The sequence below is a fragment of the Ammospiza caudacuta genome, chromosome 14, assembly GCF_027887145.1.
Source record: "Ammospiza caudacuta isolate bAmmCau1 chromosome 14, bAmmCau1.pri, whole genome shotgun sequence".
Taxonomy (NCBI): domain Eukaryota; kingdom Metazoa; phylum Chordata; class Aves; order Passeriformes; family Passerellidae; genus Ammospiza; species Ammospiza caudacuta.
Genome location: NC_080606.1, coordinates 19,873,464 through 19,892,258, shown reverse-complemented (window position 1 = coordinate 19,892,258; position 18,795 = coordinate 19,873,464). Strand labels below are relative to the sequence as shown.

Genomic DNA, 18,795 nt, shown 5'->3' with positions numbered 1-18,795 from the left:
GTGAATAAATGTTTCCTAATCTCTAGTCTAAAACTCCTCTGACACAATTTGGTGCATTTCCTCTCATCCTGTCACTCGATGCCTGGGAGAGGAGATTGACCCCCATCTGGGTACAGCCTTATGTCGGGTAGTTCCAGAGAATGGGAAGGTCCCTGCTGAGCCTCTTCTTGTCCAGGTGGAACATCCCCAGCTCCCTCAGCTGCTTGTCACCACACCTGTGCTCCAGAGCCCTCATCACCAGCTCCGCTGCCCTTCTCTGGAGCTGCTCCAGCAGCCCAGCCCGGCCTCTGTGTCCCCGCAGCGCTGTGGCAGCACAGCGAGCGCCGAGCAGAGGGCGGAGCAGCCCTTTCAGCAGGATGTGTGCGTGCCAGATTGAGCCTGCAATCAACGCCTTAAAACTGAGTGAAAGTTGGGTTTGGGATTGCCGACCCCCTCTGCCTGGGCAGAGCCGGGGATGGTTTTAACTCCAGACTGACTGGATATGGTGTTCCTCTCGCAGTTTGCAATGGAGCCTTGCAGACACATGAGAGCAGCGGGGATGCGGGGCGGGGATGCGCGGGGCAGAGATGTGCGGGGCACAGATGCGCTCCCTGCGGCCGCTCCCCGCTCCGGCAGGCAGAAACAGCCCTGCGGGCTCGGCGGAATGCAAACCGCGGGATAACGAGCTCGGAAAACACCTTCAGCTCCAGAGAGACAGCTGCCAAAAGCAAGCTGGGCTGGCCAGCGCTGGCTCTGCGGGCAGCTGCCTTCCCTTCCCTTCCCTTCCCTTCCCTTCCCTTCCCTTCCCTTCCCTTCCCTTCCCTTCCCTTCCCTTCCCTTCCCTTCCCTTCCCTTCCCTTCCCTTCCCTTCCCTTCCCTTCCCTTCCCTTCCCTTCCCTTCCCTTCCCTTCCCTTCCCTTCCCTTCCCTTCCCTTCCCTTCCCTTCCCTTCCCTTCCCTTCCCTTCCCTTCCCTTCCCTTCCCATCCCGGACCCCAGCGCGGGCAGGACGGAGCTCGGCGTTGCCCGAGGGTTTGTGTTCTCCCACATTTGAGGGGCCTGCTCTGCAGTTTTGAAGATGCATCCACAGCCTCACAGCACATCGTGATTTGGCTGCGAGTTGAGCCGAGTGTGTATTATCTCGGCAGACTCATGGTGTGCATCTCCTCCCCATCTAATATATCTGAACATACAGCGAGGGTTTTACAGACAAGATAATGTGTTTTGGCTGCATGAAATAGTTGTGCTATTCCTATAGGAGAAAAATTTAATTTTGCTCTGAATTCCTCTATAACCAGACAGCTCCCCATTTATATCCTGGGTAATAAATCAAAGCAACATGAAGTCTTGTGCATGGAACTGAAGTGGTTTCTTAAAGCAAATTTGGCAGGAAATAAGTCATCATCATAAAAAGCCAGTTCATTCCTAATATACAATACACCACTAACTCTTTGCTAAAATCTGCGACCAGGCACATGATTGTGTGAAAGATAGAGAGAAATACACAAGCCCTAGCAATGCTGTGTGAGATAGGCCATTTGATTCTCTTATCAAAATCACCCATATCTTTATCAGAGAAATCACCCTGTGAGTTCCCTGGCTCACAGGTTTGCAGTGCCCAGGTACTCAAACATCACAAGGGTCATTAGTTTGACTTCATACAAAAATAAGGTCATGCTGGTATCACGTCTTCCCTCTGTGTTTTTCCTCTTTCTTCTTGCCTCCTCAACTGATTTTTTTTTCTCTCATTTTTTTCCTACCCACTTTCCTTTCTAGTTTCTATTTCTATCGTGCAAACATGCCATGGCAAAGAGATGTAAGCAATGCATAATGTATTTGCAGTAATGTATGATTCATTTACTAGCTTTCATAATTAATGTGGCTGTGTTTTACATACACAGTACTTCCTGCATGCATTTTATGATGTGAACACTCTTGAAAAATCTAATAAAATGTAATCCGTTAAAAACAATAGCACTAGTCCTGCGGTGAGATATGTGAGCTGTTTTGTAGCAGCTGCAGAAAGAACTTGGTGCCAAGTTTCTATTCTAAACACCAATTTTTTTGCTGCTGTTTTATGCAGCTCCTAATTCTCAAGGTGGAAATTATTATAATTATATATATTACTATAGTGATACCACAGTTGCTCTGAGTATAATTTGCTTTCATACCCTGAAAACTTTCCAACCCAAATAATCTTTCTGTCTGCTCTCTGGAGTTCAATAAAAAATACAAAATGATGCTGAATTTATGAAGAAGCGTATCAGAACTATACAACAGCCTCTGTAAAATATTGGCTAAATAATGCCAACATCTGCACCTCCAAAAAAATCGTTCTTGCCTGGGATTTAGTGAGGCTGAAAGCACACTCAGCTTCATCCTCTGGGCCCCAGAACCCTGTTTCCAAAGGTATTTATCCATCTAATTGCCACCAATATCAGCAAAAGTTGGGAATGGCTGTAGAGCTCAGGCCATGCACTCTATTTAAACATTATTTTCTTCCCGATGAGGATTTGAGGACCCCAAATTAATTTTCACCCCACGAAAAAGAAATCCAGCATGGCCATTTGTACTCTGTTCCTTGACACACTGTCGCAGGTGGACAGATTTGGAAGGTTTTGGTTTCCTATCTTCACATTAAAAGTGTGTGTGAAATGACTTGCAGCAAGAAAATCTAAACTTTTGAAGAAGGCAATCTAACATGAATGTATTGAAAATTCCAAATTTATATGAGAAATTGATATAATTTCCAATGTAAAGCTAGAAATCCTGTTTCCATCTCTCCAGATACCAATCCGATGTTTTGCCTGCTTTCCTCCCGCTGAATCTTCATTAAAGCCAAGGGGCACAAATCATCCCAGCTCCATGGCAGTGTGGTGTTGGGGGATTTACTCTGGTCTAAGCTCTGACCCCCAGCCTGGGTGAGAGCAGCCAGATCAGGCCCGTGCTGCCCCACCTTAGCACTTCACAGCTGCACAGCTCATTCCTAATATACAATACAATATACACCCGCTCAGCGCTGCCTCAGCTGCCGGCAGGTGAGGGGCACCACTGGCTTGAGGAAAGTAAACCTGGGTGTGGAACTGAGGGGATGAGCTTTGCAGGGCATGGTTGTGTATGGAAGGAAAGTGCAGCATTTTCTGCATGCTGCTGGTTGGAACAGCAAAGGGACAGCTGCACTTCCAGCATGACTCCAGTCCACTGGTTTACTGCACTTGCATCGTCAGGCTTTCTCTGAAGTATTTGACACAGAGATTTCTTTCAAAAGTACTTAAGCTTTGCTTTTGGGCTGTCCTGTGTCCCTCGTAGTGAAAGTTTTCCTGCTGGAGCAGCTGGCTGTGCTGTATGGGGAGCTTTGGGTAACCTACAGATAACTCGTGCAGGGGCTGATGCTGCTGCAAGATGGAGAGTGTGAGTTCCTGGCAGCAGCTGGGCTGGGAAAGCTGCCGTGCTGTGAGCTGCTTCTCTTCCCAAACCTGGCACTAGAGGAGAGGTGGAAAACTGTTCACGTGGAAAAATGAGCTAAAGACCTCACTGCCCAAATCCTATCTTTTAGAGGAATCAATACTTCTGCTGCTGTTGGGAAGTCAAACGCTGCACTGCAGCAGGAGAATGTGATGTGCTGTGTCCCTGTCTAGGGTAAGCATCCCGCACTTTGCATAGCTGGGGGACACCGGGGGGGACACCGAGGGGGACACCGGGGGGGACACCGAGGGGGACACCCACCCCAGCGCACTCTGTGTCCCACTCGGCCACCTCTCGCCTTGCGTGCTGCAGGAAGGGGCTCACAGCAGTAGCAAAGGACAGTTGTAGAGTGCCCTCCTGGCAATGTGCGAGGAAGCTGTTAAAACGGTTGTTTCTAAGGTTTTCTAGTTCTGACTATGAGCTGGATTTTATTTTTCCCCCTGAATTTGAGGAGGTTGATTTTAGTGTTGTGTTTGCTGCTTGGATCTTTGGGTTGAAGGTTATCTTGTGTTATTTCTTGCCACATCTTGGATTAGCTTTGCATGCTTATTTTTACCTTTGGGGTTTAGGTGTTCTTTTGGTGGTTGCCTTTTTTTAAAAAAAGAACATTTGCTAAAATAATTATTTAGAGAGGAAAAGCCAAGTAAAGCCAAGTAAGTGTATCTCTGTACTGTGAAGTCTCAGGAAATGCAAAGCTACGGAGGGGGGAGGGATCAAGCATTTTGAAACAGCAATATTTGAAAACTGTTTTAAAGCGAATCTTTTCAGTATTGGAGACCCAATAACAACTTCTTTGGCAGGCTTGTGCAGGTGATGCTAAAGCTTTCCTGGCACTTGCCTCTGTACCTGTTCTGCTGTGATTCCATGAGGTGCTTTTGCTGCAGGGTCCCTTCTCCTTCTGCCAACAAAGCTGTGGTAGGGCTGCGCCCCTGGGCAGGCAGAGCACCCGTGGCGTGTCTGTGCTGAGCCCCTGGGTGCGGCAGCAATGGCAATATTTCTGATCCACGGCATGTGACACAGGGTCTGTGCTGGGACTTAGGCTGGCCCACGAGCGGGGCTGGTGCTCAGCGTGGGGAGCTGCCCCCAGCCTGCCGAGTGCCGCATCGGGGCACTGCCCTTCCCTTCCAGGGCCTTTGGTGTCCTAAACGGGCGAGACGCGTGCCGATCCAGGTGCCTCCTGTCCCCTGCAGTCCTCCAGCTGCGATCCCTGCCCCTGCAGCCCCCTCCTCTCAGCGCGTTCCTACTCACACCCCCGAGAGCCCCGGCCCCAATTCTGCCCTCTGGCATTGGGTGAAGGGGCACAAAGTCCCCTTGGGCAGAGATCTGGGGAGGGAGGAACAGTGTGAGTCTCCCAGAAATGCAACGGCAGCTCTGGCACACGTGTGGGGCTCTGCGTGGTCCCATCTCATGACCCTGAGGGCGGCTCAAAGCATCGCTTTCGGGGAGGGTCAAAGAGACAAATTTTGGGGGGAAGGCGGAAATGCAGGACAAAAGGGAGACCTTTCCTCTGCCTGACGGGGAAGAAATTAAAAAAGAAAAATGCTAATTAGGGGGGAACACGACACAACGGGTGAGCTGGAAGCCACAGACCCCTGTGCGGGATGCGGAAGGGCTGTGGCATTGCCGGCAGCGTTCCCTGCTCGGCCCCCACTTCCAGCAAGCGCCGTTCCGGGGGTCCTGGGATGGGGGGACTCGGGGGTTATGGGGTTCTCCGGCCCCGCTGCGGGCGAGCAGGATGGGCGCAGGGGCTTCCCACGGATGCGGAGCAACAACGCGGATGCCCGACAGCTTCTTCCTGCAGGGCAAATGGGAGGGCATGGGGTGGCTCCCGGCATCGAAGTGGCAGGTATTGAAAGAATATAAAATAATATATATTATATATATTTAGTTTTTTCCCCTGCACCAGTATGCCACAGGTCCATTTGCACCTGTAATTCTCTTTTCAGGGTGGGTGTGATGCAGCAGCTGCTACCGCCTCAGAGTTAAACGAGAAATAAAATAGAAATAAATGCCCGCATCCGCCCCGTTTTTAAGGCAAATAACAAAATAATTTCGTGTCTCCCGGTACAGCCAAACCAGCGCAATGACCATGGGAGACCCCAAAGTCTGGGGAGAAGGGGCAGTCTTTTCCCGCAAACGAGCGGTGAGAAATCTTGTGAGATAAAATGATGGAGGAAGGTGGGGGATCTCTGTAAATACGTTGAGCATCGGCAGTCTTTATGCTCAGGTCGCCTTGGAAGGCGGAGGGGCGTCGGGGATGGCTGTCCCTCCCGACTCCCCTTCCTGTGGTCTCTGACATGGTCACATCAAAGGACCCGCCGGGGCGATCTGTGCACGACCGAGTCCCTGAAATTTGAGCCTGGAAAGAGATACAAAACCAGATGATATTGATATATTACTGAACAGAGGAATATTGGATGTGTCTGTACGTGCGCGATGCCAGAGGTTTGCACAGTTTGTCTGGAAACGCCCGGAACTGGAGGCGGGTTTTAATAAAAACCATTTGCCACTTGTCTTCAATTAGGGTCTAGAAATTCAGCAAAAAGAAGAAATGTCTATTTTTCCCCTCACTTGCTGTTGGGATCAAGAGGTAAACGCGGCGCCCCTGCAACGATTTCGGGGCTGCGCATTACAGGAGAGAGGCAATACAGGCGGTACTGTCGCGATCCGTGTCGGTGCGGCTCCTGTCCCGACACACAGCCGGCCGCGCTCCGCCCTTCCCCGCCCGGAGCGGGACCCGCGGGGGCTCGGGAGCGGCGGGACGGGGACAGCGGCTCCGGGGGGCGCGGGGGCTGCGCCGGGGCTCCCCTCGGCCGGGCGTGGAAAGGTCGGGCGCGTTCCAAGGTGGGGCGTCCTTATTATTGCACAGCGCTCTGGGGAGAGCCCCGAGCCGCGGCTGCGCGGCCGCGGAGCATCCGGGCAGCCCTTCCCGGGCAGGTGATGGGCACCTCGGCAAGCCAACCCCCACCGCCACCCCCGGCCCCAATATCCCCTGCATCCTCGTGTCCATGACAAATAGAGGCAACGTGAGACAGGAAAAAGGGAGGAGGGAGAGAAAGACACGCACACAATAGCCAGGCAAATTGTTAATAACTCCGGCGTTTGGGGAAGCCGGTACTGTAACTGCGCTCTCATCAGTCACTGCTCCTGAAGTGATAGTAAAAATGCATCTAAACATGCTGCGGTGTGATATATAAAAGCACAGCGGGATGAGCTGCTTTCCAAAAAGGGACTTGGTGATTGGTTATGCCTTGGCATGATTGACAAGAGCTTAGTTTGGTAAAGAGAAGACACGCAAGCTTTCACAGCGGGATTTCTTTTCTAAAATATATCACACTAGCCTTTGAAAAGCGCCGCACACTATAAGGGAAATAAGGTTGCTTTATAGTGCGCTGACATTTCTTTAAAACACAACTAAGATCAAAAAAAGAAATAAAATGTGTTCCAAACACAATGTTTTAATTAGTTTTTTCTGTGCATTTGCTTTTATCTGGTGTATATATCACGGATCCCCACCCTTTAATTAAAACAACTGGCTGCCTATACAACAACATAGACAAATGCTTAACTTTCTCCTTTGTAGCTACAAGCAAACTCAATTTACTACGGCTCTCAGAAGAGTTTTTAAAATAAACGTGGACTCCTTGAAAGCTATTGGGGAACGGCCGAAGGTAGCGGGAAATGGCTGTTTCCTGGCTTTGAAAACTTGAGAGGATGTGGAGTGTCGCGGGCAGCCCTGCCCGCAGCCTGCCCGCAGCGCTCACCGCCGGCCCCGCGGGCTCGCAGCCCCGCCGAGAGAGTTGAAACGCAGCGAGGGCACAGAGCTGCCTTCATCTAGGCTACCATGGGGCTTTCCGTTTGCTTGGTTGCGTTTTGGATTTATCTTGGTTTCTCTCTCTTGATCTCTTTCTTTCTTTTATTTTTTTTTTTTTTTTTAATTTTAATTTTAATTTTGGTGCAGTCCTCATCGAAGCCCAGGTTGCCGCAAGGCCTCCCTCCCGCCGGCACTGCCCGCTCCGGGTTTGGTCACTTGAGGCACCTTTTCCACCGCCGTCTGCCCCGCCTCTGCCCGACAAGGTTCTCGTTACGGAACTGATTCTCCGGCTCGGGGAATAAACGTCCTTTAAAAGGCTTCGGCTCCTTCACCCCGTGGCAAGCACATCGTTTACAGGCGGGTTCACCGTCCCGCGGGGGCCGCGGCTGCCCCCAGCGCCCGGGGCGCGCTCCCGCGCCCGCAGAGCGGGGCCTGGGGTGTTCCATACCGAGAATAGAGCAGGGAGGGAGTCAGAGCCGAGGGGGCGTCTGCGTGGGGATATCGGGAGCAAGAATAGAGCCGGCTGCCCCCGAAGCCCCGCGGGCACAGGCAGGGGATGAACCCCCCGGTGCCAGCCCGGAGCCGCGCACAGGGGGACCCTGGGGCAGAAGCCCTCGCCCCACCCGCACCGCTGCGATTCACCCGCCTTGGCCCCAAAGCTTCGAGCGGGTTTTGCCGGTGAAAGCGGCTCCTATTGCAGGGTTATTTAACCCAGGGAAGCGTGCGAGGGCTGAGCCCGGTTCCCCTGGGCGCCACGGCCGCCCAGCCCCGCTGACCCACGGCGCCCGGGGCGGCCGGAGCCCGTCCGGGCTGCGGGCTGGAGGGGCCCCGGAGCCCCCGGAGCCCTCGTTGGCCAAACGAGCGGGACAGGGGCGAAAGGAGGAGAGGGTCAGACCCACAGCTGTGCGGGGGCACCACCTGGCCCAGGGAGGAAAAGAACACAAGAGAAAAAGGGATGAGCAGGTCACCCAAGGGGACCGTCGGGGATGTGTCCCGGGCCGGAGAGCGAAGGGGAGCTTGGTTCTTTCCCCGACACCTTGGGGAAACCCCCGGCCTTTGGGGGAGAGTCTCTGGACGATGCCGCCGGAGAGAGGATGGCGAAAGACGAGCCGTGGAAAATTGTCGTTTTAATTGCTTAAAATATTTAAATCGTCCAACACCTTGTTCCAACACATCATCTGGGCTGGCGAAATCGTGTCCCCGTCTTACTGGAATGCCGGCTGCGGGAGACGCCCACGGTGCCCGCTGCCGGTGTGCCCGCCGATGCGCGGGGCCGCACTTGAGGGCGTGAGCCGAGCCCCGGTGTCGGGCCCACCTGAGACCCCCTCAGATCCCACCTGAGCCCTGAACGGCTCCGCTCCGGGCAGTCCCGGCCGCGGCAGCTCCCGCCCGGGGCCACACGGAGGGCGAGTCCCGCTGCCCACCCTGCAGCTCCGGCCGCGGCTGTGCCCAGTGCTGGGGGAGAAGAGCTGGGAGCGAGAGAAAACCCCGCGTTCTCCCCTGGGACACCCGGCAAGGAGAAGAGCGCTGGAGCCCCGGCACCCCCGGGATGTCCCCGCAGCCGCCTCAGGGACCCGCAGCAGGCTGAGGACGGTGCCCAGGATGGGCTGGAATCTGCTTCCCGGAGCTCGGCATCTCCCCGGGGGTGACCCTCGGCAGCTAGAGACCGCTGTTTAGAGCCCCTGGGGGTGCCGGCTCAAACGGGGCGGCTTGGGCCCGGGAAGGGGTTTGGTGCCGTTGTTTACACCTGCTGTGAGACCCCGGGGAGAGGGCGGGAGCGGGGCTGGTGCCGGGACAGAGCCCCGTGCCTGCCTGCCTGCCCCACATCCTTTGTGTCTGCCCCACATTCCCCGTGCCTGCCCACATCCTCCATGCCTGCCTGCCCCACATCCCCCGTACCTGCCCCACATCCCCCGTGCGCGGGCAGGGCCGCGGGGCAGCGCGGGGCTCGGCGGCCGTCGGGGCCGGCCCGGCCGCTCCGCAGCGCCGCCCCGCGCCCGGCCCCGCCGCGCTCACGGGGCCGACCGGCCGAACAACCGGGGCGAGGGCTCCTCCCGGGACAACCCCTCCTTATTCTTCCTCCCGCTTTATCCCCTTCGGCTCCTCGGAGAATCTCTGCATGTCAAACCCCAACTCAGCACGACCAGGGTCACCCGTCGGGGCCTCTCCGTCCCACCGGTGCTCGCCATTGGGCGGGGAGCGTCTGCCCAGCCTCGCCCGGCTCCCGGAGAAAGGCCCGGGGTAGGAGGGGGCCGCGTACTGCGGGCGCGGGCTCGGAAACAGCCGGGGCGAAAAGGCAGCGGCCTCGGCATGCCGGGGAAGGGGGCGGCTCTGCCCCGGCAGCCGCTGCCGGCCCGGCGACTCCCGAGGCCGGGATGCCTCCCCGGAGCCCTGGGCTTGCGGTTGCCCCTCAGGGCTCAGTCACGCAGAAAGGCTGCCTAAAGTCTGTGTCCCCCGCAACAGCGGGACAATAGAGCCACCTTTCGGGTCACAGGTCACCTCCTCGCTGATTGAGATATTCGCCTCTTCCCCCAGCCTCTCGGCTCCTCGGAGGCGTGGGGGGGTTCTCAAGGGGGCGGCCGGAGGGTGCGGATGCTCTCGGCCGGGCCGGGGCGCCGAGGCCCCGGCTTCCCCCCTGCCCGGTTTGCACTGTTCCTCCCACCGATGGCTTAGCGAGCGGTAGGGGATGGGGGAGATGAGGAGTGGGTGCTTTCTCCTTCCAGAGGGTGGCCCTTCCTGGGGTGACTCCGGTGCGTGGGCACCCCAAGGTGCAGGGAGCCGCTTCAGCTCCCCGCAGGGCTGCGACACCCGTTGTTCCCTACTCTTAGGTTTGCCTCGGCCCCATTTGGGCGACAGGGCACAATTTATTCTGCAGCACTTGAACCGGTCCTTGCGGTTTTCCCACTCGCTTCCGAGCCTGATGCATATTTCCCGCGCAGCTGAACGGTTATCTTCATTTTAGGGGGGAAACTTCTCCCATCACCACAACACGAGCAACAGACCCTGGTGCCCGGGCGAGGTTGCCAGCGTCGGTGCCAGCCCGGCTCCCCGGGGTGCAGGATGGAGCCCGCTGGCACCTACGTTTCCTCGCCACTCCGGTCTTTCTGCCTGCCTTCGTCTGGCCTTTGATATTCCTCGCCCCCTCCCCTTGCCGAAGTTCAGACCTGTTTACTCCAGCCCGGATCTCTGAAGTTCAAATGTACATGTGCTTCCCTCTCCGCTGAGTGACAGCTACAATGGAAATGTCTCGTTCGCTCCTGGTTTGCATATAATTACACCGGAGATGCAATATGTTTATGGCAGGAGAAAAACTACTTGTCTTTACGCTTGTTAAGGATATTCATTTAACCGCGATACAGCGCGGTTTAAAAGCTATTTAGGGTGGATGGAATATTCCCCTCGCCGCCGGCTCGTAGCTCAAGCGCGGGGGGACTTTTGTTGCTGTTATCCCGAGTTTGTTCTGCCTTTTCCTCGCATCCTCGGTGTAAGGGACGAGGGAAATCCACGGACCCACAGACCTGCCACTCCTGGGGCCGGTACTGAAAGTTCACCTGCCCCAGCCCCGCTGGAAATCGGCCATAACGGGTGGGCACCCACTGGGGACCGCGTTTTCCTCTGCGCTGGGGGGCCCGGAGCTCGCGGTCTCCTCCCTGGCACGGCTCTCCGGACCGGGCCAGCGCCCAGTCCCGGGCTCTCCGGGCTCCCCGGGAAGCCTGGCACGGAGGTCCCGGTGGGCTCTGGGCACCGAGGCACCCGCAACGCTTCCCAGGGAATTTTACATTTTTGTAGCTCCTAAATTCCAAAAACACTCAAAAGCAAAACAAATCAAAACAAAAAGGTGGGAGAACTGCACAGTATTTGTTCTTGACGTAAAGCAGGGGGTCTTCCTTTGCCTTCCCCTCGCGTTGGGAGCACGGAGGGAAAAGGGAGCCTGGAGACTACTTTTCCGGTTGCTGTTGTTTTCACGTTTGCAATTGAGATAGATTTTAAATAAAAGAGATGAGAGGTACCCTGACTTCTGAAAAATGAATTGAGCCAGAAATACATCTGAATAAAAATGGAAATTACTGAATTGATAAAATAAAGTACAAAATATATTTTATATATTTCTATATATGTACACATATATTCCGAAAGCTCAGCAAGGGAAAAACAATCATAGGCTATACGGACAATGATTTAAAAAAACCACAAACAACCCCCAAAAATCCCCATCTCGTTTTACACAAGTTTTGTTCCCCGAACTGGCAAATTCCAATCAGGAAGCGATGGGCTGTAAATAGTGATAGAACGCCAGTGCGGCTGCTGCCGGGTGAACACACCCAGGTAAAGTTAGCAGAGTAGAAGTGGAAAACGTATAAAAAGAGATTTATAGGTCAATTGGTGTAGCCCGATCCGCGAGTACACAGCTGCTAGGCAGGCTGTGGCCACCAAACCGTCCCGAAATGGGGAGTTCTCATCCAAAGCTACGATCTCTTCGTTTGTTTCCCGATCCCAAGCCTTCGGGATGTTTTTCTCGAAGCCCCGTGTTCGCGCCGTTGCCGACGCTTTAGGCGAAGAACAACTTAAGTTTAATTTTTTAAAAGCTTCTCCGCCGCGGAGCCGCACTCGCTCCCTCTCTCCGAGCCGGAGGGTTTCCCAGCCCGCACCCACGCCGCCGCTCGGGGCAGCCGCAGCCCCGCGTGGCGCGGGCAGCGCCGCTCGGCCACCGGCCCCGGCGCGTCCCCGCACTGGGGACACAATGCCGCACGTGAGGCCTCTGCACAAGCAGGGGTCAGTCGCTCTCGGTCGCTCCAGGTCGGCGACTTCAGAGGCGCTGCCCTCCCCGACACTCAGCTGACGGGAATAATTGAATTTGCACCCTCTCCTCCGGCCTTTTTTTTTTTTCTTTCTTTCTTTTCTTTCTTTTCTTTTCTTTCTTTCTTTCTTTGTAATTTTATTTTTAATTTTTATTGTGGGGTCGAGAAAGCCCTACACGTGCGGGAGGTAATGAATGACCCCGCCGCAGCCCTCCGGAGACAGGCAGGTAGAGCAGGGGGAGCAGCAAGGGGGGTGCGGGCCTCGCCCCTCGCCCCCGGGGGCCGCAGGATGCACACCGGCTGTCCCGGGCTTGTGACCGGCTATCCCGGGCTTGTGACCGGCTATCCCGGGCTTCTGACCGGCTATTCCGGGCTTGTGACCGGCTGTCCCGGGCTTCTGACCGGCTATCCCGGGCTTCTGACCGGCTATCCCGGGCTTGTGACCGGCTGTCCCGGGCTTGTGACCGGCTATCCCCCGCTTCTGACCGGCTGTCCCGGGCTTGAGACCGGCTGTTCCGGGCCCCGTCCCGGCTTCCCGGCGCCGGGCTCCCGGCCGAGCCGCGGGCAGGGCTGCGGTCCTGCCGGCCCTCTCGCCTCCCGCGGAACGGCCGCGGGTGCGGGGCAGAGCAAAAGGCGGCCCCGACTGCCCCCGGTGGGTGCCCCGGTGGGTGCCCCCAGGGCGGGTCCCCGCGCTCCCGCCTCCTGCTCTGCTGCGATCGTTCACCAACGGCAGCGGTGGACTCACCTTCCAACTTTAGGACTGTTCTTGGCGGCTGTGGCCTGGGAAATTTGAGTGTTTGGCGGGTACCGGTGGTATCTCTCGGGAGATTTTATATCGGTGGCTTTTTTTGTCCCCCCTTTCTTCTGTTGTTTTTTTTTTTTTTTTTTTTTTTTTTCTCTCTCTCTTTTTTTTTTTTTTTTTTTTTTTTTTTAATTTTTCTTTTACTCGCTCCCTACAAACCTTAAAATAAAGAAGACGAAGCCTTTCCCGGGGCTGATTGGGGGAAGAATGTGAAAGGGCCGCGGTTATAAAGCGCTGCTTGAAGCGGGCTCTCAATGCGTCTCTGAACTTGATCAGATTTTACGTTTCCTGCAGAGAGCCGGCGGCGAGCCTGAGACCTGCCCAATAGCCGGACTTGGGGGCTCAGCAGACCTCAGGATATTACAATTACAGCCATCTTTCTTTCTGCCTTTTATTTCCACTCTTGCTCCCCATAGTTCTTTGCAAATGCTCTCCAGAACAGAAAATGAGTGGATTTATAGCGCTGTCTGCAACCGATAATTATTCCAAGGCAGAACGCTTCCCTTGCGAAATAAAATTTTAAAAATTAAAAAAAATAAATAAAGGGGGGAAAATAGAGAAAGAAAGAAAGAAAGAAAGAAAGAAAGAAAGAAAGAAAGAAAGAAAGAAAGAAAGAAAGAAAGAAAGAAAGAAAGAAAGAAAGAAAGAAAGAAAGAAAGAAAGAAAGAAAGAAGGAAAAGAATAAGAGAGAGAAAGAAAGAAGGAAAAAATGAGAAAGAGGGAAAGAAAGAAGGAAAAAATGAGAGAGAGAGAAAGAAAGAGAGAAAGAAAGGGAGAAAAAAAGAAAGATAGTAAGAAAGAAAAGAAAATACGAGAGTAGGCGAAGCCAACCGGGAGCCGCCGTGCCGGGCGCCGCTGGCCGCGCTCCGCGGGCCGGCAGGGGGTGGGGACGGAGCGAGGGGGAAGGGGCTGCCCTCGGCCGGCGGGGCGAGCCCGGCGCGGTCCCGCTGCGCGCCGGGGCCGAGGGGCAGCGGCGGGCTCTGCACGCACACTGCGGGCGGTTCTGCTCCCGCGTTTCATCAGAAAAGATAAGAAGGGACAGAAAAATAAAACAAATATATAAAGTATATATGAGTATATATAGATGTATCTATATATATACATAAATGAACTCTAAACAGCCTCGACTTTAGCTTTTTTTTTTAAATTAAATTTTATTTTTGAATCAACGCGGCGGCTTTGCAGCGGCTTTACGGCTCCCCGCCGCGCCGCCTGGGGCGAGCATCCCGAACGGCGTGGGGCGGCGCTGTCAGGGCACGGGCGGCGGGACAGCAGCGGGACAGGGCGGGACAGCAGCGGGACAGGGCAGGAGCGGCGGGACACGGCGGGGCCCGGCCGGACGCGCGGGGCCGCCCCACGCGCGGGGCTCCCGCCGCCCCGGGCCCCCCCGGCCGGTCCCGCTCTACCTGCGGGGCGCGCGCGCCCAATCAGCGGCCGCGGCGGCGCGGGGCGCGTGCCAATCAAGCGCGGCGCCGCCAATGGGGCGGCGGGCGGCGGGTCAGGTGACCGGCGGCGCGCGGCTCCCCATTGGCGCGGCGCGGCCTGGCCCGGGGTTGGTTTATGTGCGAGGCGCGGACGGGCGCCCCGTCAGTGCCCCGACGGCGCCGAGCGGGAGCGCGGCTGCCCCGCGTCTCCTCGCCCTGCTGCGCCGCCCTGCCCGGCCCGGCGCGGGGGGCCGGTGGCTGTTTTGGGTTTTGTGGTTTTGTTTCTGGGATTTTTTTTGGGTTTTTTTGGTTTGGTTTTTTGTTGTTGTTGTTTGTTTTGTTTTTGGTGCCGGCCGGGGAGTGCTCGCCTCGTCGCCCGCCCGCGGCCGGGACCGCGCCTGCCCGCAGCGGGGGGTGGAGTGGGGGTGCATTTTGGGGTGGTTTTGTACTTTTTTGGGGGCGGGCGGGAGGAGGGGGGGGCGGGCAGGCTGCTGCCGCGCCGACGGCCCCGCGCCCATGACGATGCTGCTGGACGGAGGACCGCAGTTTCCGGCGCTGGGGGTGGGCGGCTTTGCGGCGCCCCGCCACCACGAGATGCCGGGTCGCGACGCCGGCGGCGGCGGCATGGGGCTGGGCCCCTTCGGGGACTCTTCGCACGCCGCCGCCTTCAAGCTGAACGCGGCCCCGCACGACCTCGCCGCCGGGCAGAGCTCGGCATTCACGCCGCAGGCGCCGGGCTACGCCAGCGCCCTGGGCCACCACCACCATCACCACCACCACGCCGGCCAGGTGCCCTCCTACGGCGGGGCCGCCGCCTTCAACTCCACCCGCGACTTTCTGTTCCGCAACCGCGGCTCCGGCATCGCGGACGCCGCCTCCGGCACAGCGCAGCACGGGCTCTTCGGCGGCTCCCCCGGCGGCTTGCACGGCCCCGGCGGCATCCCGGACACCCCGGGCTACCTGCTCTTCCCGGGGCTGCACGAGCAGAGCCCCAGCCACACGTCCCCCACCGGGCATGTGGACAACGGGCAGATGCACCTGGGGCTGCGCGGGGACCTCTTCGGGCGGCCGGACCCCTACCGGGCCGTCTCCAGCCCCCGCACGGACCCTTACGGCGGCGCCCAGTTCCACAACTACAACCACATGAATATGAATATGGGCATGAACGTGGCGGCCCACCACCACCACCACCACCACCACGGCCCCGGCGCTTTCTTTCGGTACATGCGCCAGCCCATCAAGCAAGAATTGTCCTGCAAGTGGCTCGACGAGAGCCAGCTCAGCCGGCCCAAGAAGAGCTGCGACAGAACTTTCAGCACCATGCACGAGCTGGTGACCCATGTCACCATGGAGCACGTCGGGGGCCCGGAGCAGAACAACCACATCTGCTACTGGGACGAGTGTCCGCGGGAAGGCAAGTCCTTCAAGGCGAAATACAAACTGGTGAACCACATTCGGGTGCACACGGGGGAAAAGCCCTTCCCGTGCCCCTTCCCAGGCTGCGGCAAGATCTTTGCCCGCTCCGAGAACCTCAAGATTCACAAGCGGACGCACACAGGTAAGGCCCGTGTGCGTGTGTCCCCCCGCCGAGACGGGGGGCTCCGAGGGTCTCTGGGGGGCTGCGGGGACCGGCTGGGCCGGCGGCCGCCGGCTGCGCGGCGCTGCCTCCGCTCTCGGCCTCCGCAGCGGAGGGAACCATAGAAATGCTAATGAAATCTCATTTTCGGTGACTTCCGCTCCTGTTTTATTTTTATTTTTAGGCCTGATTGGCGTCTCTTCTAATTAAATCGGCGATACTTTTGTCAAAGTATTTTTATTTGCATCCCCGACTTTCCTTCAGCCCTCCTGCATGGGTGGAGGGAAGAGAGGGGGAAGGCTGAAGCAAACGTACTTTGGCTTGTATCCTCGAGTAGGTCTTGTAAAGCTGTCCGAGCCGCTGAATTTATCTCGGGTCTTCTCTTTCCCAAGCTCGCCCAGCCGCCTTCCCTGCTGGAGCCCAGCGTGGGCCTGGCGGGAGGTGAGTTAAAAGTCATAAAGGCTGATCCAAATTTATCCGACACGTAACAAATCTTGCCGTCCATCTTCCCCTTCTTCATTTGTGGTGGTGCTTGTGCATCCATAAGGTGGGGCGAGCAGGGGCAGCTGCTGTCCTGGGAGGAGGCGGGTGGGGATGGAGAGGGGAACTGCCCTCCTTCACTCTCTCTAAATTTCACAGGTGAGAAGCCTTTCAAGTGCGAGTTTGAGGGCTGCGACAGGCGCTTCGCCAACAGCAGTGACAGGAAGAAACACATGCACGTCCACACCTCGGACAAGCCCTACATCTGCAAGGTGTGCGACAAATCCTACACCCACCCCAGCTCACTTAGGAAACACATGAAGGTAAATTACCGCAGTGCTCCAGCCCTTTCCTCCCTGAGCTGGTGTGCTCAGGGCTCATTCCTCCGGGGCAGGGCAGGGCCGAGCTCCGTGTTCCCGGCGCGGCCCGAGCCGTGCCCGCTGTCTGGGCTGTACAGCCCGGGGAAATGGCGTAGTTTCTTTCCGTGCTGCCCCTGGTGCAAGCGCTGCCCGGGTTGCGGAGCGGGGCTCGGTGCGGGCAGGCTGTGCAAGGGCAGGCTCGCCCGTGGCTGCGGCCCCTCGTGCTGCGATGCTGCAGCCGTGTCCGGGACCACGGCCGGCGCTTGTCGCGGGGCACGGGCTGCCTGAGGGCCGGGCAGGGCCGGGCCGCTGCTCACAGTGCCCCTCCTGCACGGAGGAGCAGCCCAGCGCGGTGGCGGAGGCCCTGAGCTCGCTCCCATCTCTGCCTCTTGGTTTTAGGTGCACGAATCCCAGGGGTCGGACTCTTCCCCTGCGGCCAGTTCGGGGTATGAGTCCTCCACCCCCCCTGCGGTGGGCTCCGCCGGCAGTAAGGACTCCACTAAAACGCCGCCGGCTGCCCTGCAGAGTAACCCCGGCCATAACCCTGGACTGCCCCCCAATTTTAATGAGTGGTATGTGTGAAGGCAGCTGCTGCCCGGCCACAGACTGGACCAAATGCACAGGGAACGAGGAAAGAAAAAGGACAAATCAAGCCAACTGCAGCTCGCTCCCACGGAAATGGAGTTTCCACACCGACGACCGCATAGGGCTACACCTACTTAACTGCCAGGATGCGGAGGGGGGGGTCTTTTATTATTATATTATAATTATTACTATTTTTTTGCAAGCCCAGATGCTGGACTAGCCATGTCCTTTTCTCAGGATTCGATTTCTCTTTTTTTTGTTGTCATTTCTTTTCAGTCTCAGTCGTTTCTTTGATTTTCACCCCCCCCCCCCACCTTGCCTGAGTCTCTGTTCCTCCAATTCCCCACTTACTTAATTTTTCCTAATTTTTTTTCTTTCTTTCTTTCTTTCTTTCTTTCTTTCTTTCTTTCTTTCTTTCTTTCTTTCTGTGGGATGTTGACATGAGGATGAAAATTCTCCTTCGCCTTAGTGGTGATTGTTTAAACTTACAGTCTTAAACCGTGCCAAAGTCCTGTTATGTCTTGAACTTTCCTTTCTAGCTCTCCTGCTGCTTCTTTCTCTGCTCTTCTCTTTCTCCTTCTCTCTCTAAGCATTACACTTGTGAATGTATTCTCGTCTGATGGGGTCGGTCAGTATTTTTCAGGATGAGGATGTGGTGTTTATTCTGCCCAGATTGTGACGTTTAGTATAACAGTTGCCTTTTTGTAATAACTTTTTTTGTAAATACATACCCATGATGCCATATTTATCGTTCGTAATTTAATTATTGATACAAAGTGCCGGGAACTGAACAATATTAATATTTATGGGGGAGAAAAAATTGTTTTCTAACAAAAAAATACAAACAAACAAAAAAATTCCAACTCTGTACAGCTTTTGGTTATAACTGCTTTAGCATTAAAAGTTTATTGTTTTGGAAAGAGCCGTTTTTGACCTCCTCCGGGGCACGGGGCAGCCGCGGGTCCCGTGGCGGGCCCGGCCGGCGCTGCCACCGGGGCCGGGCCGTTGTTTTCGAGCCGGCGATGCCGGGGGAAGCCCCCTCCTCGCCGCCACTCTCCGCTGTCCCTTTGTCCCCGCCCTCCACCGCCCAGCGGCTTCGCTGTCCCGCAGCTTCCGAGCGGGCCGAGGTCGGCCCGCGAGCCGGAGCAGCCACGGGGGCAGGGGGGCCGCCTCGACGGGGCGGTCCCGACGGTGAGTAGCGGGTGAGTACCGGGCCGGGCGGCGCCGCGCCCGGCGCAGCGCGGGGTGCGGGGCCGGGCAACCGTTCCGGACCGGCCTGCCGACACCGGGCTGCTTGCTGGGGGGTGCCCGGGAGGACCGAGCTGCGGGCAGGACTGTCGCCGTTATCGTCTAGTTTGTTTTGTTCTGTTTTTATTTCTGACTAGGATGCTGAAAATCCTTCCCGTCTTCAGGAGAGGAGAGGGATCGAGATCAAACATCTCCCCCGAGAAACTTACCGGCGTCGCACAGGAGCCCTAAGGAAGCAGAGCGACGGTGGAAATCGCGGTGCACCG

General features: G+C 56.6%; 1 protein-coding gene across 1 annotated transcript; it reads left to right on the top strand.

Annotated features, from left to right (window-relative positions):
* The first annotated feature begins 14,797 nt into the window (after positions 1-14,797).
* On the top strand, positions 14,798-17,308 carry ZIC3 (Zic family member 3). Its single transcript, XM_058814225.1, has 3 exons — positions 14,798-15,839; positions 16,497-16,660; positions 17,096-17,308. Exons 1-3 carry the CDS (start codon positions 14,798-14,800, stop codon positions 17,276-17,278), a joined length of 1,389 nt encoding a protein of 462 aa, XP_058670208.1. The 3' UTR covers positions 17,279-17,308.
* Positions 17,309-18,795: the final 1,487 nt, after the last annotated feature.

What these genes read in the sequence shown, in the direction of transcription:
- ZIC3 (XM_058814225.1), top strand. Translation starts at nt 14,798, where the DNA reads ATGACGATGCTGCTGGACGGAGGACCGCAGTTTCCGGCGCTGGGGGTG. An exon ending in TCACAAGCGGACGCACACAG is followed by an intron (nt 15,840 to 16,496) that starts GTAAGGCCCGTG and finishes TAAATTTCACAG; the next exon opens with GTGAGAAGCCTTTCAAGTGC. An exon ending in CACTTAGGAAACACATGAAG is followed by an intron (nt 16,661 to 17,095) that starts GTAAATTACCGC and finishes TCTTGGTTTTAG; the next exon opens with GTGCACGAATCCCAGGGGTC.